General features: G+C 40.5%; 1 protein-coding gene across 1 annotated transcript; it reads right to left on the reverse strand.

The window, feature by feature from the left end:
* Nucleotides 1-9,426: 9,426 nt before the first annotated feature.
* On the reverse strand, nt 9,427-24,965 carry stard10 (StAR related lipid transfer domain containing 10). Its single transcript, XM_022748453.1, has 6 exons — nt 24,134-24,965; nt 15,759-15,906; nt 15,507-15,610; nt 12,356-12,473; nt 11,510-11,562; nt 9,427-10,629 (listed from the first exon to the last, which is right to left on the reverse strand). Exons 1-6 carry the CDS (start codon nt 24,290-24,292, stop codon nt 10,423-10,425), a joined length of 789 nt encoding a protein of 262 aa, XP_022604174.1. The 5' UTR covers nt 24,293-24,965; the 3' UTR covers nt 9,427-10,422.

Below are 24,965 nucleotides of genomic sequence, written 5' to 3' on the forward strand. Positions count from 1 at the left end.
GTCAATCTAAGTGGATATCAACTAGTGACTTCCTTTTTCCCCGGCTCTTATTTCATTTTCTGCATTTCCAAACCAGGATTTTGCTCTTCAATTCATTTATCTATCCCTCTCTCCTTCTCTGTTCATCTGTCCCTCCCTACATCCTTCTCTCTGCTCCCTCCCTCCCACTCAGAAAGCTGCCAATAACAGAGTCTCTGTGCGGCCTTCACAATGGGGCATTCTGTTGCCCAGGCAAGAACACACACACACACACACACACACACACACACACACACACACACACACACACACACACACACGAGAAGGAAGGAAACGCATGGTGGGGGCCCATGGTGGAGTCTGGTCACACAATCTAAAACAAGTGCTCACCTAGTATTGCGTGTTGGTGTGGGTGCGTGTAGTGAGTTGGGGGCGTCTCAGAAATTGTGTTTATGGCCTCGTATCCCCTTTCATTTAGCCAGGATGTTCCATTTTCTCTGTTTGCAGTTTGATCAGTACTGACTGACATCAGTTTCAACGTACACTGTTGTCAGCTTTGAAATACATTATGTATCACTAGTTTCCAAGTGATTTCTAAGACAATGTAACAAAATGTAAAAGGACATGTCCAACAAACCTGACACTTGAGAGTTACTTGACTGACTGAAAAAACAAAACAAGTTGTGGCATTAACTAACGTTTGGAAACACTTCTACACTCAGAGCTTCTTAACTCGTTAGGCCTTACTTAACTCACCAGGACTTGTTATACAGGTCAAGAATTGTCATGAGGTTGTAAAGCTTGCAGTAACAATAAACAGCCATGCTCCTCTAAGCAACTGATTGAGGATGTGAAAATGAAACTTACTGATGCCTGTAAAGTAAGGGAGGCTATAAAAAAAGACATTAAATTACTTCCAGCTTGACTTTTCCACTGCCTGAAATGTCATTTAAAAAAATGAAACTTTAGGGCAATTGTGGAAGTCAAAACAAGATCTGCAAGACCAAGAAAACTTCCAGATAAATCTGCACAGCTGATTGACTGAAAGGTAAATCAAAAATGCCCATGTGACTGCAAAGGAGCTGCAGGGAGGTTTAACTGACACAGGGGTGGTGTTGCACTGTTTCATTGTGCAGCACTGATGCAATACATGATTTGAGGGAAGAATTATGGAAACAAAAAAGTGAAACTAAAGAGAGGCTTGCTTCTAAACAGGAGAATGATCCAAAGAAGATTTCAAAACCACAAATTACTTCAAGAAACACAAACTGATGCTTTTAACGGGCCCTCACAGTCCCCTGACCTGAACATCACTGAAAGTCTGTGGGTAGATCGCCTGCAAGACACACTAAATACATCCTAGTACCTGAAGTCATCTACAAGGTAAAGTGGGTAAAAAAATCTTACTCGAAAAAACTAAAATCAAGAGTAAAGAACAAAAAGGGGGGTAGCAGCAACACAACAAAACATGTGTGCAGGGGTGGCTATAATTTTCCATAAAACTGCACATATGATGAAAACTGCAATGACTGTAATGTGCCTAAATTTAAAAAAAAACAAAAACAAAAAAAAAAAAACTGTCATAGTCACACTCACAAAGTGTGTGATAGATAAACTGACCACACTACACTAGAGTCATGGTGTTAATTCTAAACTGCTTTTGTGTATTGAGACACATGATCATAACTGATCATGACATGGTGTTTTTCTCACATTATTAGAGATTTCAAATGTACTTTCTCTACCTGGCTTATCGTGACATGTAATTTGTTATTATACTTCATGCTGATATTCTTGATAATTTAGCTAATTAATGCTAAACTCTGCTTTGATTTACAAGGGCTGCTGATGATATGTAATTCACATACACCATCCCTCTAATATGTTGTCTTAGGAAAGGCTCCAAATCTACTTACAATTTCCTTTACCCTAGTTCTCATGAGAGTCAAGTGAAAATAAATGAGTCTTGATTATCTGCCACCATGAAGTAGAATAAATACCAACAGTCTAGGAATGTAGAGAATTCAAAACCTCCAAGTAACTTCAGATAACATACCATTGCAAAACAAGGAGAGAGAGACTGCTTCTCTGTGACAGTCTCACAGATTTGTGTTGTTAGTGTAATTTCAACAATGAACTATCAATTTCTCTAGATAAATATTAAAAAAGGAGTAAAAAGCTTATTGTGTGAGTGTGAAACATTTCTGACTGGAGCCCAATGCATCTTTTCATATGGGCCAAAACCACATGTAGGGGTAGGACAAACAATCAATAAAGCAATATTTTGTGATTGATACACTGGCACCAATATTGTGATGGGTTAGAAAGGCACAGGAGTATCTTTCTGTGAGTATATCGACATTAAATCAGGAAACTAGTGGTGTGCTCTATGTAGGTGGTGTGCTCTCTTTGCCAGGGGATGTATTCTATGAATCTATATATGTGTATGTTGCTGTGTGTCCATTAAATTAAATGACAAAGGAAAACTTCACAAAAAACATGACATACTATCTAATATTCAAAACATTCAGCAAGCAAAATAATTGGGTCATAACATCTGTTCCAAGTTGCTAAGGCTACTGTTCAACCTATTTAATCTGTAGACTGTCTGGGCCGCTAAGGTCGATATTCACATATCATGTACCTGAGTATTTGTTGGCTGATAAATGTCAATAGATATGTTTGAGACATTTAGAAACTTTTCGTTGGCTTCACTATGCTTCCTTGAGACAAGTAGTTTGGGAGCGACTATAGGGAAATTTCCTCAGACCCTCAGATTTTTATCAAGGTGTTGTCTTTAAAAAAAAAACCCGCACACGAACACACACACACACACACACACACGCACACACACACACACACACACACAGGGTATGACTCATACACCCGATGCCAGACACACTACTGCTTTCAGCCCACTTTCAATTAGAACTGAATAGTGACTCAGTCCTGCCAGTAACCAAACGCATCCGCACAATGTACTCTAGTGAACAAGCCAGTATGTGTGTACAAATACTCGCCTCTAATGCTCTGGGGTGCAACTTTTCACTGGAGGATATTTCCCATGGCAAGAAATCACCGACTACAGACCACATAACCTAAGAGTCAACTCATGCGACCAAAGTCATCAGCCTGTAATAACAAACAATGTTTTGACTTTATTGAGTATGAAGTTTTGGGGGTTGTGATATTTTCCTCCTATGGCAGATGTCAGCTGGTATTAAAACAAGCACAAACTAGCCATACCCCAAACTTAAAAACAGAATAGGTTTGGATTATCCATGTTCTCTACTGTCCTCTCTCCAGGTTTTATCTCACTGACTTAGTTTTAACATAATTTACACACCTTTAAAAACATGACACCAGAAAATCCTAAAAAAAAAAAAATGTCAGTGAATTACACAGATATTCACAGATAAACCGATGGGTGCTTAAAATATTTCATTTTGCTTCATTGATATAAACTGGATGCACAAAATATTAGAAATGCCTCTCAGTATAACGCAATGCAATTTAATAGCACCACAAACTACATCTTCCAAAACGACCATAAAGTTGAACTAACTCCTCTCTAAAGGAGATTCAACAAAAACTGAACATTACCCTTCATGAAGGGAGGATTTATTGCAGGACTTCTGTATTAGACTGCAGTAGCTCCAGCTAGGCATACCTTATAAACCGCCAACTGAGTGTATGTCCCACAACAATAATGCACACATGCACTTACAATTGGTTGGAAAATGTTGACGAAACACAATTCTCCTTCTTTAATGTTCTACTTTCAGAAACAATTTTGCTCTGTGTCACGCTAATCTCATTTCACAAAATTTAAAATCTCATTACCAAATGGCATGTTCTCTTTTTATAACATCATCTAAACGTCAATTTAGTCACAGCCTCCGATTACTGTATCACTTCTTGCCCAACAGGGCTCTTCATCTAGCCTGTGTAATATTACAGTCGGGCTGCTCCATGTTTCCTCTGTGAAATACTGTTGCCCTCATCTCACCTCATTACAGAGTGATTCAGTAGCAAGTAATCATGTGAGTGTATGAGACAGGCTGAGAGGTCGACAAAAACACAGAAAAGATGGAAGAGGGGTAAAGAAAGAAGAGACAGGGACAGACAAAGCTCTCAGATACAACTTGATGTCAATGACCATGAAAGAAAATCAACTTCAGTGGAAGTACAACCCTTTTAAAGCAAGATTACAAATGTATATTGGCTTGATGTTGCATAGTGTGCATTCAGGCTGACAAAATAAATAAATAAATAAATAAATCACAGGTTAAGGGGTAGAGAGATCCTTACATCTGTGCCTTTATAAATGACATCCTGTAACATTACATTGTGCAGCTCTCAGTGTACTCCCGAAAGCCAAAAACAGACAGTCAGTCACCTGCTTCCTCATTATCAGATTCCATTACAGGACAAAGAAAGGTCAGTAAGACCTCGAAGTTTGCTTGATTATTTTTACAGTCCACAAAAATAACATTAAATGGGTCATTTATTGTGTTGCCATCTTGGAATGGTGAATTTGTGGCTTTTTAACACGGCACATAAGTTGTTTGATCCATGTTTTAAATGAATTTATGGCCATGGCAAGCCGTATTAGTTGCCCCGATGAAGTTCTCTAATACAGTAGTGATAAAACCACAGGGTTTCATTAACCATACTGCACAGTGCACAGCACTATTTGCTTAACCACAACAGCCATCGATGTCATTTTCATGGTTCAAGAGTTGTGTTCACAAACTGTTCACCAACCCTTTTATTCACCCACTTTAAGGGTCTGCTGAGCAAGCAGGTCATGCAAAGTGTATTCTATTTTAATCCACAGGCAAAGGGTCTTCCTTTTAGACTGTACATCACTCAGAACACATTTGTATATCAAAGGAAATACTAACAGGAAAAACAGGGTGATAGTTTCCACTGATGTCACCAAAATAACTCATCAGATAGCATTTTGACAGTTTCACCACGGATCACATCTTATCACCTCTATGTAGGACCTCAAGATGTAGCACATGTACACAGAAACGCCCTGTCATGGTGTACAAAAAAGCAGAAATAAGAAGCAGACAAAAAGTCTATAACAGTTGGTTTGTGTAATCCACCAGAGCTACAGGCTGCAACAGTGTGGAGGAAATAATGTAAAAATACCTGCACTGGGACTAAAACTGCTAGGCCTGGAAAACCACCTGTTACAAGCCCACCTGCTAAACAGATAATTCAGAAATAATGTTATGGGACAATATCTGCATCTGAATTACTCTGTGGTAGATTTAATAGTCAAATCATCCAGGGAAACAGCTTAAAGATAATGAATTCCACTGGGGATAAACATCGCCCTCAGAGAACAGAGCTGCCTGTGGCAGCTGTGAAAAACATCAAACAATTTAACATTAACCAAGTGAAGGACGAGAATTGTTTCCTCCTCTTTATTAATTGACATGTGAACGCAGAGCTGAACTCAGCAGTTGAAGGGTATTCACAAAAACATTTTCTGTTTTGTTTTCGTGTATCTTATAGCTAAAGTTAACTGCCGTTATTTTCACTGCGACAGGTCAAGCTTACGGTCAGTGCGTGATTGTAACCGAGACAAAACATTTTCTGTTTGAACCACACCAGATTTGAGCTGTTTGAGCTGTTTGAGTTAGTGGCACTTTCTCCAAAAAATAAAGTTTTAAATTCTTGTCATTCGCTTACCTTTTCCAGTCTTTACAAACGCCCAGCTCGCTGAACTATACTCTCGTTTTGCTTGCGGAGTGGAATTAGTGGCCACAACCGCGACGCCAAGTAGCGGATAACATTTTTCACACGGGTAAAAAGCAGCAGCAGCAACAACTCACTAAGTGGCCCACCATTAAGCTCAAGTAAATGAGGTATACCATTTCCGGCTAGACCTTTCAAAATAAATACAGTCATCGACGTTCAATCGTATAGCATTACATTTAGGGTCCCTGTTTTCCGGTGTTTCTCTGCCTAATTGTGGCTAACTTGGTGCACCAAAATTGCAAAAGCTTCCGTACGGTCGTCATGTGACCTCTGAAAAAGACTGGACAACCCTGTCTGTTTTCATGAAAATACCCTTTAACCAGATATTATCCCAATTACCTCTCCCTCTAACTCATTAACAGCTCACATAAGGCTACTGTTTTAAAGAATATGTACATGTTGCAAGTTTCCTCTTATATTACAAACTTTTAAAGGATTGTCATAGACGACAATAATAAGGAAAATGTCAGTGATCATTAAAATCAAATTTTTATATTTATATATTTTGTCACATATATTTTTTCAGGCTCTATATAATTACAATTTGGGGTAGTAATTAATCAATCAATGTAAACTGGATTCAGCAGAGAACTGATGAATGGATTAACCAGTTAAAACATAATTAAATGATTAAAATTGCTTTTAAAGTTTTTCTTAAAATTGACACATTCCCATGAGTTGTTGAGCTTCCTGGCTACTGTGGCTAGCAGTAGCAACAGTGTTTGCAACTGGTCGGATGGTACAGATTGAAACCTGTTGTTTATAGATGTATAACATTTCCCAATGTTACTGTTTATGGCAGGCAAGGAAAATATTCAAGACCTTGTTAAATGAAATTCAAGATTATGAACACCTTCTGAGGCCTTTTGTTTTGGGAAGTGACTTAACTGTGTTTTTTAAGACTTTTCAAGACCCACCGATACCATGAGCATATAACAAATGCTGTAAATACTAAACACACATGTATACATATTTTCGAATTGAGAATCAGTAGTATTAACTTAATTAAAGATATAGATTTAAATAGATTTTTTAAAGTTAATTTGGTGATTTAATCTGTCACTGGTTACATTTAATCACAGAATCAATGATTAATAGGTGTCTCACTCAGAAATGTTATCTTATTGCTCTGAACTCTAGTTGCTGTAGTATATAACCCAAACAGATATTTTTGAATTCATACTATTTTATGGAGGTGGCGGTGATGTGGCATTCAGATCAGCATTGAATCAGACAGAGGATTTGTTAGCTGTAAGGTCCCATAGGAGCCAGAAGAGGGCAATCATTCACCACAAGATGCTGAGCCATGTAGATGGATTTCAAACAGCATCAAGTTAAAAAGAACAAAATAATAAAGAGAAATCCCCATTTATAGTAGAAAGAGAATGTTGCATCTAAATAGACCTTCAATTATTAAAGAGGATTCCTTTGATTGCATTTCAGCCACAGTGAAGAAAGTCTGCAAGATGAAAGCAACTGAGACAGAGGGAGGCTGGCATGCAATAAAAGTCATAAGATAGATCAATTTGGGACCCATAACTTCACAGTCACAATGTAGATCATGATGTACCAGGCAACTCTGAACATAAAGCATTTATGAGCTAAGATATCCCACTTGGGATTTTACATGAATAAAAAAAATCACATCTGTCACTGTGCTGTATCAAACTTTTAATTTTCCTTGTGGCTTTTTTTAGACAAGGGGATATATGCCTACTGTGTACTTTGTGTATATGTATGTGTCACACGTGTGATTCAATGTGTGGTGTTCCCTCATGTTGCAGTCAAGAGGCCTATAGCCCTGAAGACCTAATGAGTAAAATGGTAACAATTTGGCTTTAGGAGCCTGGATGAACAATACACTGTCTCTATGACAAGTCAGTGACTTGGCTGTAGTGTTAGTCATTTCACATCTGACCCGTGGTAAGGATAAGGGGGGTGGTCAGCTTGTGGAAATGAGACGGAAGAAGGAAGAAGGAAGAAGGAAGAAGGAGAAGAGATGAAAGGAAATAGAGGGAGGAAAAGGTAGGTGAAGAAGGGTGAGGAGTGTTCGCAAGTAATCAAGGAGTAAAAGTGTCAAGACAGGAATTAGAGATAGGTGAAACAACTTGAAAAAGGAAAGCAAAAAGATGAGTAAATGAACAAGCTGGAGACAGTACAGGAGAAAAATGGGACAGGAAGGGAATAAATGAGGGAGAACAAATAGTTTCGATTAAGAGAAGGGAAAAGGAGGAGAGGAAAAGACGAGCGGCAGAGGAAGAGAAAAGATGGAGAAGATGGGAAAGGCACAAGGGAGGGGGATCAAAGAAGGAGAGAGGCCTGGATCAGAAGTGGATGAAAGGATGGATGAGAGGGTGGAAAGATGGGAAGAAGAAGAAGAAAAGAAAGAGGACAGAGGGGACGAGAAATCGAGGAAAGGATGAAGAGCGGATAATAAAGGGGCAGAAATAGAGTAGGGGGAGAATACAAGAGATGAAGGGAGAGGGAAAGGAGGAGGAGGTGGGGTGGTGATGAGTCATCAGCTATCAGCCTTGGTGGGCCGGGTTGCTGTGGGGGTGGCAGTGTGACACATATGCAGAAACACACAGAGGGATGCTGGCCGTCATGCTGCTTATATAGCTCCTCCTGCTGTGGAGGAGGGTGGAATACAATACGGGGATGCCACTGGGACACTCAGTTCACACACTCGCACACATGTAGCCCTGTCCTCTGCTCTGACACACACACACACACACACACACACACACTTGCAAATAATGATGATGGCTGAGTGAGAAGCCTCATTAAGTCTCTGAGGATGGATGGATTGTTATACCCAAAGGCAGAGAGACCAACAGTCAATACAGCTGTAGGAAAGAACACCAGAGCTGTATGCACCTCATGGCTTTTTGCATCTCTCACATACACTTCCCTTCATCATTCATACTTTATTAGGTGGTGCATATGCAGAGGCAGATGCTGTAAAAAGGGAACAGGCAAGAGCAGATGACATGCAAAAATCATTTTAAGCCATGATGTGACATGTAGAGCACAACATGTTCCTCTTACTGAGGCAGACAAAGCTTGATGGGCTTTAAAATAATTTTCTCAGCATTCTGTTCAGCCCGTTTAATGTATTTTTGTAGCCATACTGTAGGCCACCTTGCTGTTTCTGTTGTGTGTGTATGTGTGTGTCATGCTAGACGGGTGTCTTCCATCCAATTAACTCTACACGGGAAAACAGAAATTGCTGTGGACATTACATGTGCTCTTAGTCCAATTCTATATAGGGAAGGACGGGCAAACACCCTGATATATATCACTTCCTCTGTGACATGCAAGCTCTCATCTCCCTGTGTGTCTCTTTGGTGCTGAGTCGATCTCAGCGTTGCCATGCCAACAGATTGGGGGATTCCTAATTCTGATCTAGGCAACTGCGCACACATACGCAACACACATGCATGAGTGCATGGGCACATGCAATCCATCAAACACACATGCACACTTTCCAGCGAGTGAAAATACGTTGTCATAGTGTTCAAACAGTTTATCAGGTCAATGATCCTTTATACATATTTTAGCATCGCTACAACCATGCAAATCTGCAGGGAGCATCAAACATCAACACAAGCAAAAGGTAGTGACACATGTGAAGCACTCGCACACAGAAAAAATTACTCAGACTACCAGTGAAATTTGAAAACCTTTGTAGGAATATGTATTTAATTTTTAAATTCTACATACATTCAAACATCTCTCAAATAGAGGAGCAGACAGTACGTGAGTGTAAAATCTGTATGTGTGTCTATATGTATGTGTGTGTGTGTGTGTGTGTGTGTGTGTGTGTGTGTGTGTGTGTGAGTGAGAGAGAGGGTTGCAGGTTGGGTTTGGATTTCCAGCTGCCTTCTGCACACCTGCATATTTATTATGTGCTTACAAAATGTGAGGGAAACACATAATGAGTGACAGAGAGACAATACGGGCAAAAAGATACAAATCTAGTGTGTATACATGTCTGGGTGCATAAATGTAGTGTGAAAGAATGGTGTGTGTCCATTTGTCTACACAGGTATGTTCCTACTGTATACATGACCACCAGGGGTTTCACCAGTGTTTTCCCAGCAGGAAAGCATTTTCAAATCCATTGTTCATATTTTGAATGACAACAAGATGTTTAAACAGTGAATCTTAATGAAAATATATTTTGCTATGATAATCTGCATAGGCCATGATTAGAAAACTTTGATATTCATTGAACAAGCATGAAAAATCACATTTGACTATATTAAATATTAGTTTACTGACTTGTAAAAATAAGTAGTCTTGCAGCCCCTCGTGAGTAGGTACATCTATGATGCATGTTGTATATGTATTTGGTCATACATTATGTATGTAAGTGTGGAATCAAGTTGGTGAAGTATGAGTTGGTCTGTGTGCATGAATGCTTACATACATGTGACTGTTAGCATGCCTGCATATGCCAATGCAGTATGGAATCAAGAATGTATGTCCATGTGTCCACACACACACACACACACACACACACACACACACACACACACACACACACAGAATCACATTGACATATGTGTGGTTGTAGATGTGTATCAAGCATACATATATCCCTGCATTTCTGTTTGTGTGTGTGTGTATGAATACATGGGTGTGTTTGTGTGCGTGTGTTTTTTAGTCGCTGTCTTCTCTCTCCTGGGCCTCAGCCAGAGAGCTCTCATCAATATTCTCCAGGCTGTCTGCATGCTGAATGCTGAGCTCAGAGAGTGGGATGCTGGGTAATGTAGTCTGTTCGGGGTAGATCCAGGGCTTGAAGCTAGGGTTGTGTCTCTGCTTCCAGTCTGAATACTTCAAACAGGCTTTGTTGATCTTCTTCATTGCCTATAAGGAATGAAAAAAGATGACACATCTGTTTAACTCGTGACAGAGTTACACTGATCCTGAAACACTTCAGCCAACAGAAAGGGAACAATGACAGTCATTGCTAGAAATGATTTGTACTTGAAAGTGTTTTTCATTATTGGTCAACACAGACACGAAGTTGACTAAACTCAGAAACAGCACTACAGGAAAAAAAAGCAATGAAGATGGATGAGTGACAGGATCACAGGATATAAAAGGGAAAGTGATGAAGAATGGAGATATCTACAGAGATGAAAAAGAGGTAGAGACGTCAAGAGGGAGCTATTAGGAGGAGATCTTGTGTGGACCTACATATTTCACATGGTGAAAATGGTGGAAAAGCAATTGTGCAAATTTGCATGATTAAAAAAAAAAAACTTACACTAAACAACTTGGTTTAAAAATATGAATCAAATGGTAACCCTGTTTATATTTTGAATTCTGAATGACAAAAAAAGACCCAGAGAGAAATTTCCTTCAATATTTATCATATTGAAGTCATCAGCATAGTTATTTTCAGTGGGATTTGTACGTCTCACTGAGCTTCTATTTTTTGACTATCATCAAGGGATTCCTGCATCCCAGGGTGCTCTCCATCCCAGAGAGAGAGAGAGAGAGAGAGAGAGAGAGAGAGAGAGAGAGACTTTGCCCTATTTCAACAAATAAGCACACACTCTCAAACACACAAACAAATACAGTTAACTCGTGTTTCTGGAATGTGTAGAAGAGACTGCCCATTTTACATGCATATAAGGTCTGCATATTTCTCATCTTGACTGACATGCACTGTCTCCAGATTAACACATCAACAAACATACAAGACATGAACAGAATCTGTGTTAATCTGCAAATTACTTACACGAGGAGCAAGGAAGTGGGAAGACTTGTTGACAACCCACTTGGGTAATGAACCTGCAAAACGAGACAGAGTGAGCAGAAGATGGAGGAGAGAGAGAGAGAGAGAGAGAGAGAGAGAGAGAGAGAGAGAGAGAGAGAGAGAGAGAGATGAAGTGTGAGAATGAAAGTGAGACAGAAATAGAGTGAAATAGGAAGAGGAGGATTTAAAGGTTACTTCATTACATGTCATGTCATCCAGGATCAAAGTGAGGCTTTGGACGCACTTCACACACACACACACACACACACACACACACACACACAGACACACACACACACACACACACACACTACAAACGGGTGATTAAAGAGCTTTACACAATCAGCACTTGCATGCAAGAGATTGACAGTAAAGAAGTGAATTAAAGGGAGAATAAGAAGAAAGGATAAATGAATAGAAAAAGACCAAAAAGGAAGAAGGGAGAGAGAAGTGGACAAGAGAGAGAGAGCAAGAGAGATGGGAGAGTGAAACAGACTGTGTCCTTCATAAGGTTACTATGACGACTCATTTTGACATAAAGGCAGGGGAATGAATCATTCATTAGAAGTTTGAGCATGCGTTCAGCACCTGTGTGTGTGTGTGTGTGTGTGTGTGTGTGTGTGTGTGTGTGTGTGTGTGTGTGTGTGTGTGTGTGGGAGAGAGTGTGTTTCAGTCTTTTTTTTGTGTGCCGAGTTTGTCCTTGTGTGCTGATTACCTCTAATTATGTGTGCATGTGCGTGTGTGTGTGTGTGTGTGTGTGTGTGTGTGTGTGTGTGTGTGTGTGTGTGTGTGTGTGTGTGTGTGTGTGTGTGTGTGCATATTAGTTACCTCGTGGGTCAACCTGGGCCATGTATGTGAGGGTGCAGTGGTTGGGTCCCTGGCTTTGGATCATGTAGCCAGTCTGAATGGACACGGCTCGCACCATGTCCTTTTTAGGAGGGTATTTCTGTAGAGACAAAGACACACATTGATATTATCATCGTCATTATCCAATTCATGTACAGTCTTGTTTTCTGTCAAAAAAGGACAAAGAACACAGTAATATCTTGATTTTCGGTTACTTCAAATCAAGCTGCTAGCTAAATATACTTCACTTTAATTCAATTTATTTATTGACTTGTAGACACTGCAACTCACAACAACTAAAGTAATAATCCATCCAAATACTCAGAAATCATTGCGTAACAGCAGCATTATTTTAGTATCTGTTTTATGTACAAACTATTTGCCTTTAGTTTCTTGTGAGCATCTATCAAATAACATATTCAGGGTCTGCAGGGTGTCAGTGTTGCGTTTTGAAGCTGCCAGTCAATCAGATTTTGTGCTTCACAGTCATATTTCTGATGCAAATCCAGTCCACACTACCCTGTGAATGCCACAGCAGTAAAGGCCAGCTTTAGCCCACTATTCCACTGCTGGCTCCTTTGACTATGTATCTAAGATTATTATTCATGATGATACAAGTACAGCACTGGTTAGCCTGTGCTAATTGGGACAGGCACACTGCGGCGAACTTAAGAAGCACACAGAGCAGCAGCCAGCTGAAGAACTGTTATCAGAGGGGAACTTCAGATAACTGCTTTATCTTTTCCCTGCTATTTGACTCACATTTTTGGTACCTGCACTTCTCTACAAATAGGTTACACTGTAGGAATTTCTCCTGCCAGTACAATGACAGCTTTTGTGAATCATCCTCAAGTTTCTGGGAAATCAGGGACAGCATTATTATTTCTGAGGTAATGTAGAGGATTTTTTATATGACAGAAAACAGGAAATTTGAAGCATTAATCACCAGCGATGTGTCTCACAGTCTTGTAACATTCAGCTGTTGGCCATACAAAACCAACAAGACAACACTTTGCGGTCTGTTTCTTGCAATGGGCATTTGTTATTTTTGACATGTTATATATTCACAACACAATTAGAATATACAGCCATGCTAGCAGCTCTGTGAGGATGTACTTCAGCACAGTGGTGCTTTGATCTAAATGTGAATGTCAGCATGCTAACATGCTCACACTGACAAACCTAGCATGATGATGTTTTAGCAGGTATACAGTACATGTAATGTTTACCATGTTCACCATAGTTTAGCATGTTTGTATGCAAACATTTACAAATTAGCACTAAATACAAAGTGCTGCTGAGGTTGATGGGAACGTCATTAGTTTTGCAGGTATAAGTATTGGACAATTTAAAAGTTTGACCTGACGGTGGCGCAAGTAATTTTTAATTCATTTTGAGGGAGACCAAATTTAATGGTTATCCTTCAGTTGTGGAGATATGTCACGAACAGAAATGTCAACGTCAGGTTGGCACTAGAGAAGAAGTCAGGGGACCACCAAAGTCAGTAGGCCTCATCCTCTGTGGACAATTAATATCTGCACAAAATATCACCCAATAGAAATACTTTAGTCTGAACCAAAGTGGTGGACCGCCCGACAGGCCAAAAGACCAGCATTGCCATCCCAGGAGTCATGCTGTCATTAAGGCTAAAAAAAAATAGTACTCAATAGGTCAGCTGATAGAGCCGTCATTAACAGTTGTTAGTTTTAGCATTTATATAAGCCTCTCGTGCAGGTATAAATTAGGCTAAAACAATGTGCCCCAAATGTAATGGCAGCTGGATCCCAAAGGCTGATTGGTGAAACAGTTTGTAAATGTATGATTGAAAAAGCTGTTGCTTTTAATCCTGGACAAGGGCGCAGATGAATGCAGTGTCAAATACAGTAGAAACAGACTGACTCCTGGTCGTGGACGCATGAACTCAGCACTGATCTGAGTATCCCCTTAAGCTGCACTCCACAAGTCAAGCTCTCAAATACTACTGCTTATCAAGAGAGACCTCTGCTAACCACACACACAAAGTCACACCACACACACACTGTCTATTATGTTCGTAACCACTTATTGATGCAGGAATGCGGAAGGCAAGGCGGAAGTCAACAGCTAACAGTCACATGAGAGGTCTTATCCTTTTGTAAACACGACATCAGTGAGGGAAACCGGGAATGAGAAACAGAGAGGGAAAAAAGACAGAGAGAAAAGGATACTGACAGAATCGCAAGAAAGCCAGAAAAGAAAAAGAGAAGGAGACATGAAAAGAGAGGAGGGACAGAAAAGAAAGACAGACAGGAAGACAGAGCAAGAGAGGTAGAGCTGAAACAGATACTTGGTTAATTGATTAGTTGCTGAAAATTAATCTGCAGCTATTTGATAATCAATTTTCTTACTAAATGGTGGAAATAATCAGCTGTTGTAGCCCCAGAGAGGTAGGTGATGAGTGCAAGCTTTTACAATGGAAAATGCCAGTCCTCACATACCGATTGGACAAGCAACATAGAAATAGAGCCAAAACTAAAAGCTGAGATTTTCAGCCTGATTCCAAACTGAAAGTTACTCACATGGTCACAGCGTTCTCTAATCAGTCTGTTTGTTTCACTGGTCTTTGGCACTCAAATTACTAAAGTTCTTAAAAAGCATGACTGGAAGCTGAGCTAAAAACACAAATACACCGAAGTGAATCACACCAACTATCTTACACTTAAAGTGAAGCAGTGCCAGCACACAGTACATCTATCATTCCCCCAAGTACGAGTGTAGGGCAGTGGTGTACGTGAGTGCTCTCTCTTAGGAAAGGTGCCAAATTGTCTTATCTTCCTGGATGCGATGGTTCCATATGAGCTGTCTTTTAAATGACTAACACACACAGCTTTGTATCACGCCTTCCTGCAGATATTTAGGGATTTCATTTCATGCAGCACAACGCCCTTAAGCTTGCTAAAATGGATAAAGGTTCATGTCTGCTCACCTAATGTGTGCTCATTTCAAAATTATTTCACAATTCACCTTTGATGCACGGTGAGTTATTAAGGGGTGAATGAGCAGGGCTCCAGCTGAGCTTGTGTAAGCCCTGTGTGTGTGTGTGTGTGTGTGTGTGTGTGTGTGTGTGTGTGTGTGTGTGTGTGTGTGTACTCACGGCATGTTTGACAGAGTAGTTCATGATGATGTAATCTTTCCCTATTGGCAGCCAGGAGCGAAGCGTGATGACATCGCGGTTCCGAAGAGGCTTTGGACACTTCCCTGTTAACAAACAAGATCAATCTGGTGAATCGTAGGTCAATACGCACCTCTGTGTGTATCTGCTCTCCTTTACAGCCCAACATCATATTAGTGACAAATGAGCGCAGGCACTTGTTGTAAGCAGCATATGTTTACACATGTAACATACATGAGTAATAGCCAACATCCGCGTTGACCGTGAGTCTCCCGATATCGAAAGTCTCGATGACATTTGTGTCCCATTTCCTCCTGTATTCAATGTCATGGAGAACGTCGTACATGATCTCAGCTGACACGTCCTTACACACCATCCGACACTGAGACACGGGTACAGAGAGACAGGCAGGTTTTAGTCAGTCAGGCAATAGAGAAAAACTACACAGAGTTAATACCGCTCAATTACAGAAAAAACTATTTTATTTTATTTTACACCATCTCATTGAACATACTTTATTTTTACCATATATCCAATGCAGAGTATGCAGCAGGAAAATGCATGAAATTTTAATGAAGCTACATCCCATAAATTCTCGGTAAAGTACTGTGCTATGGTGGAGGGGAGCTACAGAGTTCACTGCTATTCATGCTGACAAAGGCAGAAACAAAAACCAATCCTGGTGCACACATCAGAGACAAGCACAAAATTCAACACCCATACTTAATCTGGGATATAAACAGAATAAATGAATGAAGAGGATGAATGTAAATATAAGTGTTTGGGGGATCCTGCACATACTCAGTTTGAAAGAAGCACACACACACACATAGACAGGCAAATATGGCAACTGACGTGTAAATGATTAGACATCAGATGGCTGGAGAGTATCAGTGTCAGAGAGCAAAGAAAGAGACAGAGTGTGTGTGTGTGTGTGTGTGTGTGTGTGTGTGTGTGTGTGTGTGTGTGTGTGTGTGTGTGTGTGTGTGTGTGCGAGAGAGAGAAAATTAGCAGAGAATCAGGAGATGGGCCACGGACCACAGATGAGTCATTACTAGACCTGAGCTCTTAAATGGAAAACAACACATTCAGAAAAGGACAGAGAGAGATAGACACACACACCACACAGTCTGTCAAATGGTTGTGAAAGTGAAGGGGTAGCAGGGGGGGTCTGACTGCTTGATTTTGAGAGGCTATACACGTCCAAAGGTCCCCTGCTGTTTGGACAAAAGCATGAAGGATATGTCCAGTTTTAAACCAGAAATGAGATTGAATTGTTTCATGCTGGAAACCACATTCAATGGAACAAACTCAAAAGCCAAAATAGGCTAGCATCCATTTCGAACTCTAAAGTCTACTTAAGGAAACCTTAAGATAAAGCATAGTGATACATTTTAAAGCATTTTAAAGTAGTTCTTTACACATCGATACTTGTTGATTTGGAACCAGTCTCGTGTAAGTGTGTCCAAGCTTATTAATGAAACCATGGGGACTCATGCCTTTGTCAGATTTGGAGTAGATGGTAGTATACATACACCCCATGTAAAGAGAGGTCTGCAGAGTAAAGCTGTTACTACAGTTACAATTGTCAGGGGGAATTAGTCTTTATAATAACAACAAGGAGAAAGAGAAAGGAGAGTCGAAAAAACAAAACGGCTGAGATAAAGACATAGAGGAACAAAGCAATGGAGGATGTGTGACAAAAAGAAACACTAAGAGCAGTTAAGACTGAGCGTAAAACAGATCAAGAGGAGACAAGTAAATGAGAAAGAAATGGACCGAGAGTGGTTGAGTGTCCCTGATGATTTTAACTCCCTTTACAAATAGTCCAGAAGGTTTCAAGCTCAGTCTGTACTATCTTCTTTCCTGTGTTCCCTCGGGGCTTAATTTGAGAAAATGATCACTTCAGACTTCACTCTACATTTGGCTTTACAGCTGTTTAAACAGGAGGTCTCCTCCCCAGTCTATAATAACAATAGCTAGTGAAATACTAAGTGCTCACCTTCGGTGTAACAGGACAAAATATGAACCGGCAATTTAAAAACATGTCATCTAAAGTGCTTGTTCAGATATGGATTAGCAAAATTGATCACTTATCATTGATTAATAATTAATGATATAATCATGTGAAAGAGTAAAATAACATGAGTAGGTGGTTTGAGCTAAATGCTAACACCAGCATGCTAGGCTGCTCTGACAGCTGTAACTACTTCTAATCTCTACTTTTTAGCAGGTATGTTTACGATGTTTACCCTCTTAGCTTAGCTTCGTAGACAGTTTCACTTTGTTCATTCAATGCTTTCTTCTGATTCATATGCATCTTTATCAAATACTCATTTTGGGCAAAAGGATTATGAAGAGCATTTCCATCATCTCTTTGGAGTTGGAAGTTCCAGCAAAGAGGAAATGAAAGATGATGCTGGGGAATAACGACATGCAAAAAGGAAGGAAAGTGGGAGGGTAAAAGTGAGGACTGAGAGCTCACAGAAAATAAAAAAAATAAAAAAAATATTACAATTTCAGAAAACTTTTCTAGGCAAAGACCCAAATTAAGCAGTTAATTGTCCTGGGACCAGATATCATTATATCTCTGGATTGTCCCATTTTGATGCCTCGATCCACTTGTTCAAGAAATGTTATTTTACTACTTCTGAATCCAAAGTGAACATGTACAACAATGTCATGTTGTGCACTATAGCTATGTTCACTTGTTGCTGAGCCACTGCTGTTTAAATCAACTTTATTTATAGAGCCCTTAGACACAGGCACAGGCTCACACGGCTTCAAAACAGCCACGCTGTGAAACAAGAAGAAGTTGAAAACATTCAATTGAAATGACATACCCAAACACAGTAAACAAGTGAATGCAGGAAATTTTTTTACATGAAACAGACAGAATAAGAACATGTACAGTAAATGTCTGACTGTGGCGCAGGGCATCATTATTATGTGGTCTGACCTCATCATTTATCCTAAAATAGGACATCACTGAGGCTAATTTATGGTTCTGTTCAAGAGGTAGAGTGAGTCATGATTTCGGGGTCAGACGCTGACACATAATACTGAGAGAAATGTGAAAATGTCTGTTCGACTCCAGTTATTATACTCAAAGCTCAGATGGCTAAATAACTTGAACAGCAGTCAGGCAGAGTGCAAGTAAAGTTCAAAAGATTTGAGGACAGGCAGACAGTAGGTTCATGTTGGCCAAACAAAGCCCTCCTTAACTGGTTGCAACACCGTCACAGAGCTAAAACATATACACAAACACTTTCATGCCCACCGTCACAGCGATGGACGATTTAGAGATTTTCAATTAACCTAGTCTTTAGACTGTAGAAGCATAGTCCTCAAATAAATCAAAGATACATAACTGATATACAGCTAAAATTATATGTGATCAACCTAAATGCATTGTTATAGATTAAATGTATGCAACCAATGGCCACTTTATTAAGCACACCTGTACAGTCTAATGCGACCCAATACTACTGTTCTGTCATCAAGTCTGTATAATGTTAATTCAATTGCATGTTTTAGCATTCAGGTCATAGTTAGTGCTGCTGTTGTGCTGGGCCGAATGACATTCAGAGGTGTTTCTAATATTCTTTCCCTTACGTATTAAAAGTGACCTTATGACCTCAGTAATTAACATATAACTGAATTCACACATTTCTGACAATGTCAACTAAATCTGAACATTATCTTTATAAGTGTAAATATTGTAGTGGGCAGTTGTACTGGATTGCATAACGTTGTACCGGTGTATCCATTAAAGTGGCCACTGTTGTATAAAGTCATTAAAACTAGCTGAATCTTGACCAGCCACAACATGAAAATGCTACTTAGACTTTATTTTACACTATTTATGAACTATTTAATACTATTTACTATTTAATAATTCCTAATGAAATAAAGAATACAAGTAAAGTTTCAAGCACTGTGAGTAAGCAAAGGGAGACCAAAATCAGCCTGTTAGATTACAGAGACAGGCTCATTAACTGTTGAAAATCGATTAGTGATTATAGAGTTATCTGATAAAGTGCTGCCTAAACTAATGTGATAACACTCTATTAAAGACAACAGTTTAAACCTTACCCAGAAATTATTTTGTGAGTGCAAGGAGAAATTTTGCAAGGTACAGAACTGGGGTATGGCTGCAGATTGACATTGCAGGAAAATAAAATTGCCTACTGACAGAGAATGCATGAGGATGCCTGCTGGTAGCAGTGAAGGAGACGCTGTTGTTACAATGAATTTACAGGCTTGTTTCTGACTGTTCAATATGAACCCTCCATACTGGAATTACAAAAACACATACAGTATACAGTATGATGGGATTTAGAAAATAAACTGTTACTATGTCCAAGTCATTTTTGTTGACCACTAAAGGCTCCCACAAGAGAACAATAACTCAGAACACAAGTGTCAGTAAGGTCTCACATTTGATATCTGTGTGTGTGTGTGTGTGTGTGTGTGTGTGTGTGTGTGTGTGTGTGTGTGTGTGGACAGATTCACAGAAGACTTGCAGTTCAGAAAAGACCAGGGAGAATAAAGGATGTGTTGTATCCACAGGCAACTGAAACAGGAGTAGGAGGAAGAAGGAAAAGCAAATGAAAAGGTGAAAGAAGAGAACTGTAGGGAAGAAAAGACGTCCAGCACAGGATGAGGACATACAGGCAGCTAAGTACACGTGTGCATAATTCCATTATGTACTAATTCAGTAAACTCAACAGATGAAGCAAGGAGAGAGGCGGGTGAAAGAGAGTTCAGAAAGATAAAACAGAGACGGAGGGAGACAAACAGGCGGACAACTAGGTACGCAAACAATAGGTGCGTGTGCTTTTTGCGAAGTCTTTTCTTCCAGCCTGTCCACACTGCGCCCGCTGCCCACTCAGAATACCCAATGACCTGTGACCTCTGCACATCCAATCCACACCACCCACCTTTCATTCTCTCCCTTATTCCATGTCTCAACCACTTTTGTTCTCTCCCTGCCACTCTCATTCCATCCCTACCTCCCTCCAACCTGTCAGCTCTCATCATTTGCTCCTCTGGGTGCTGATGTGTGATTGCTGAAGACAATTATGAAAAAAAAAAAAAAAAAATAGATGGGTGAGTGTGTGATTCAGAGCCAGGACTCCCTCTGTGTCAACATGGGAGAAGGCAGACCCCGGCAGTCTCCACTATATGTGTGTGTGTGTGTGTGTGTGTGTGTGTGTGTGTGTGTGTGTGTGTGTGTGTGTGGCAGAGAGGCAAAACGAGCTGGCAGCTATCTGACAGCTTGTCCCAACTATTAAAGTAAACAAAACCACCTACACACAAACACACACATATATGCAAACACACACACATTGTGCATTGTGTGTGGAGTCATGTGCTGACAAATGATATCATGATGATGATGATGGTTCATGTGAGTGATTACAGCTATGATTACACGCCATTATTGGTGAATATGGCAGTGGCAATGATTACAATGATAATGAAGCTGATAATAATTACACGGCTAATGATAATGGAGATTGCCAGTCTGTTCTCTCTCTGGATACACACTATGTTTTCCCCTTTACTGCTGTTAATGCTACAGGGAAGAGAGAAACTGATACGGGAGGAGAGGTTGGGAAAGCAAGTCTCAACTCACATCAATCATTTGACATGCATCAGCAAAGAAAAGCTGTATTTATGGCATCACTGAATGCCCCAGCCCTTACCCACACACACACACACACACACACACACACACACACACACACACACACACACACACACACACACACACACACAATTGTGTCTACATTTGCAGAGCGGAGGATTGAGCGTCTGAAAGACTGAAAGAAAACGAGAAATGCAAAATCTAGCTCCTGTAACTGTCATATTTGCATAAAGATAGAGTGCCAGTTACTGTATAGATAGAAGCCCCACCCCATCTCCGAACGTGTGTGTGTATGTGTGTGTGTGTGTGTACTTTCTACTTCTCTGTTTGCGGAGCTGCCATGAGGAAAAACACCTGTCCTGTATAAAAAAGCATGAATAAGGAGAACCTTACCCTCTGCGCACGCACACACACACACACACACACACTTTATACCCTGCTGATGCAGACATGATACACCTCTCCTTGTGCACACACAGGACATACCCTGAGGAGTAACACAGGCAAATTAGGCTAATTTGCACAAACCTGACCCCCCCCACACACACACACACACACACACACACACAAACACAAACAAACACACAAAGAACCTGCCTCACAGGTACAAAGACAGATAGCAGGGGGCTGAGAAAAGACCCTCTGCTGTTGTGCCCCCTGCACATGAAGATAACACCCCTATGCACACAGACACACACCCATGCACGCACACACAACTTTATTTAACAATGTAAACACCTGGTGGCTTGCTCACGCTCCTCAGACCCGGATACGCCAGCAGGACAGCACACACACACATTTACAGAGAGGAGAAGGTGTTCAATTTCCATATCTCTATACGAGAGGGAAATGTTTCCCAGAGTAACTGACAGTAATCACATTTTTTCGTCAGCTGTGGTCAGATCAGTAAGTAGTGTGAAGGTTGGAAGCGTGGAGGCAACCTTCCCTAAATTGTCCGCTATGAAGCCAAATCAGTCTTCAAGTGAAATGGACAACACTGCGAGAGGTTTTGAGCCAGTTAAGGACTAAACTGTCAGTCAGACAGGTTCCCAGTCGACACCGGAGGCTAAGTGGAGACTGTAATGCGTACGGGCAAGGTGAACTGCAACTATAGCTGTGATATAACAATATCTTTTTTTTCTCAATTTTCAGAATTTCCCAGGGGCTGTGGGACCCAAGTGCTGCTAGATTTGTTCAAAACTGTGGCGAGATGTAGAGGTCTGGATGAAAATCTTTAACCATTTATTCAAGTACATATTTTTGACTTAACTAAAGATGAGTGAATGTCCTGTATGCAGGCATTTATACATTTTGCATATTAACAGACAACTTCAGCCAGGCAAGGGTGAGTAAGATCACCTGAGACAAGAAACTGCAACATGGCTTACAGCGTTTAATCATCTTCAAATAATGGATAATCTTAATGACGCTATATAATTAAAAAAGGGAGCTGAAAGTTGTATTAAAGTTTCCCTTTGTATCTGAGCATGTGTGAAAATTCAAACCACTTGTATAATCATCTATTCCTATTAAAGAAATAATAGCATGCTTTCCCACTGGTGTGCTGTGACGAGAGCGTTTGAATTAGCTTTTTCCTCTGGGCCTGTGTCTCAGAACACTAACAAAGCAATATTAATGACTGTGGTCAAATATAATGTGTTAGATGTTACGCAGCAGTTTTTCCACATCTTAAAGTGGGATCACTGTTCTGATGGAGCATCCACATCACCTCCCAAGACAAACATTCACACTTAAGGCCAACTGCCATGACAGCTATTAACAAAGTTTGCTCATCAAGTACTTTCACATGGTTGTCACATTATTATCTTACCTAAACTATGATCAGGAACTACTGCATTCCCCCCCACCCCACCCAGCGCACCTATTGTTCTTGAAGTGAACGACTTTCTAATCTAGTACAACTAGATTAGAATCCTTGGCTTGGAGATCATTTTGTCAGTGTTCACAAGCAAAGACAAATGGCCAGCACTAGATATCAGAGCCCAAAAGGTCTTTAAACTGCATATTCAGTCATTAAAGCCAAAGATAGTCAATTTAGAATAAGTTGAAACCAAGTATAGCAGAGCATCCTCCCTGTAATCACTGAATAAAAGACAAATCCATAACTCGATCCATCAATTATTTTTATGGACTGTTCTTCTGAGCCCTGATCAGTTCTATTGTATATTGTAGTAGCTCAGGCTGTGCTTTTGAACACCTCTGTGTTAAATGGATGACAAACTGTATGCACATCTAATTCCACAGAAGTTGACATATTTTGCTAAAAACTAGCTAAGGTAAATATGCTTATGGGTGGAGACTTAAATAGTTTCACTGGCAGAGGATGATGTGTCTGTGGATAATTAAACCTGCCTCCTGAGGCTGACTCTTGCTCTCACTTCTCTTTATCATGGGGGGGGGGGGGTTCTTATACAGTGTATCAGGCCTAAATTCACAACCCTACCACTACACACATTTATAAATAGTTGTGTTAATCGAACACAGGATGTGTGCACTAAACAGTGAATAAAAATAGAAAGTTTCCTCCTGCACTGTTACCACCATATTTAAATTTTTTTTCAACCCATTTGTTTATGTGCTTACTCAGTGACAACATACAGTATGCTTTGTCATTTGAAATCTGCTGTTAGTGGTTTGGAGAAGCCTCTGCAGCGACAATGGGACCATGCAGCAAAAAGCAGTGGTTAAAGCATGTCAGCAGTTTGAATCATATGGGAATTTAGAAAGAGCACTTAGAGCAGGGTTTTTATTTCTCTCCATTCCCTTTGTGTTTGTGCTGCCCTCACTACTTTCTATTATTCCTATAAATGTTTGTTATAAAACTCCATAGAAATGAATGAAATTTCTTTCTCTCTTGTAATTTAATATATTCTAAGAACTCCCACTATATTTTTGCCTTGACATATTTCATACCTGTAGTGTTAAGAAGTCTCACCTTAATTTTGTGGACGGACTTCCCTTCCTCCAGACCTTGGGTCCACACCGTGATGCCTGCCTTGGTGTGGGTCAGACTCCAGCTGTCCTCGCTCAGGCACTCGGCCTTGAAGCTGGCGAACGCCTGGTCGTCCGGGATGGTCACAGTCTGTCCAGACATGGCTCGTTATCGGGAGAAGGTAGGAGGAGAGAGGGGAGGGCTTAGGAGACTCCTGGTGGGCCCGGAGTAGACACGGTGAGCCGGGAAAGCAAAGGAAAGCCGAGAGCCAGCCCCTCTTGTGCTTCTCTTCAGTAGGAATAACTTCTAACGTCTAATTCAATTTCCTCCTTGCAAGAAGCTTTTGTGGGCTGCACCGCGTCTTGTGATGATCTGTGTGCGTGTGTGTGCGCGCGCGCGTTCAGGGAGGTACAACAACCGCAATCCACCCTGCACAAACTAATCAAACAGATGTGTAAGCACAGCCCCACACAGGTGTGAGCACGCGAAAATAAGGCAGAGAAGTGTCGGGAAAAAATAAAGAGGACGAGTGAAATGAGCCTTGTAGTTGATCGCGGCTGGTTGAATAAGTTTCAGCCCGGTTCAGCAATCCTCAGAAACAGCCGCTCACCACACACACCATATGTTTCTGTTTTCGCTTGTCACTCTCTCTCTCTTTCTCCCTCGTTCTTTCTCTCTCTGTCTCTCTCTATCTCTTTCTTTCTTACCTATCTTTTCCTCTGTGTCTTTGCCTTTCTCCCTCGGTGGTGGTCTTCTGTGAGATTACAATAATTTGCAGCAGCTCTCCATCGCTGCGTCGCAGCTGTGGCAGGTGGCAGAGGAGATGCGGTGAGAA

Source organism: Seriola dumerili, unplaced genomic scaffold, assembly GCF_002260705.1.
Source record: "Seriola dumerili isolate Sdu_G_001 unplaced genomic scaffold, Sdu_1.0 BDQW01000122.1, whole genome shotgun sequence".
Lineage (NCBI taxonomy): Eukaryota > Metazoa > Chordata > Actinopteri > Carangiformes > Carangidae > Seriola > Seriola dumerili.

Bases quoted from the DNA above. Each gene is read 5' to 3' on its own strand.
- stard10 (XM_022748453.1), bottom strand. From the start codon at position 24,292: ATGTCTGGACAGACTGTGACCATCCCGGACGACCAGGCGTTCGCCAGC. The intron at 12,474-15,506 runs GTGAGTACACAC...TTGTCTCTACAG, and splicing joins ACTACTCTGTCAAACATGCC to AAATACCCTCCTAAAAAGGA. The intron at 10,630-11,509 runs GTAAGTAATTTG...CATTCCTTATAG, and splicing joins CCCACTTCCTTGCTCCTCGT to GCAATGAAGAAGATCAACAA.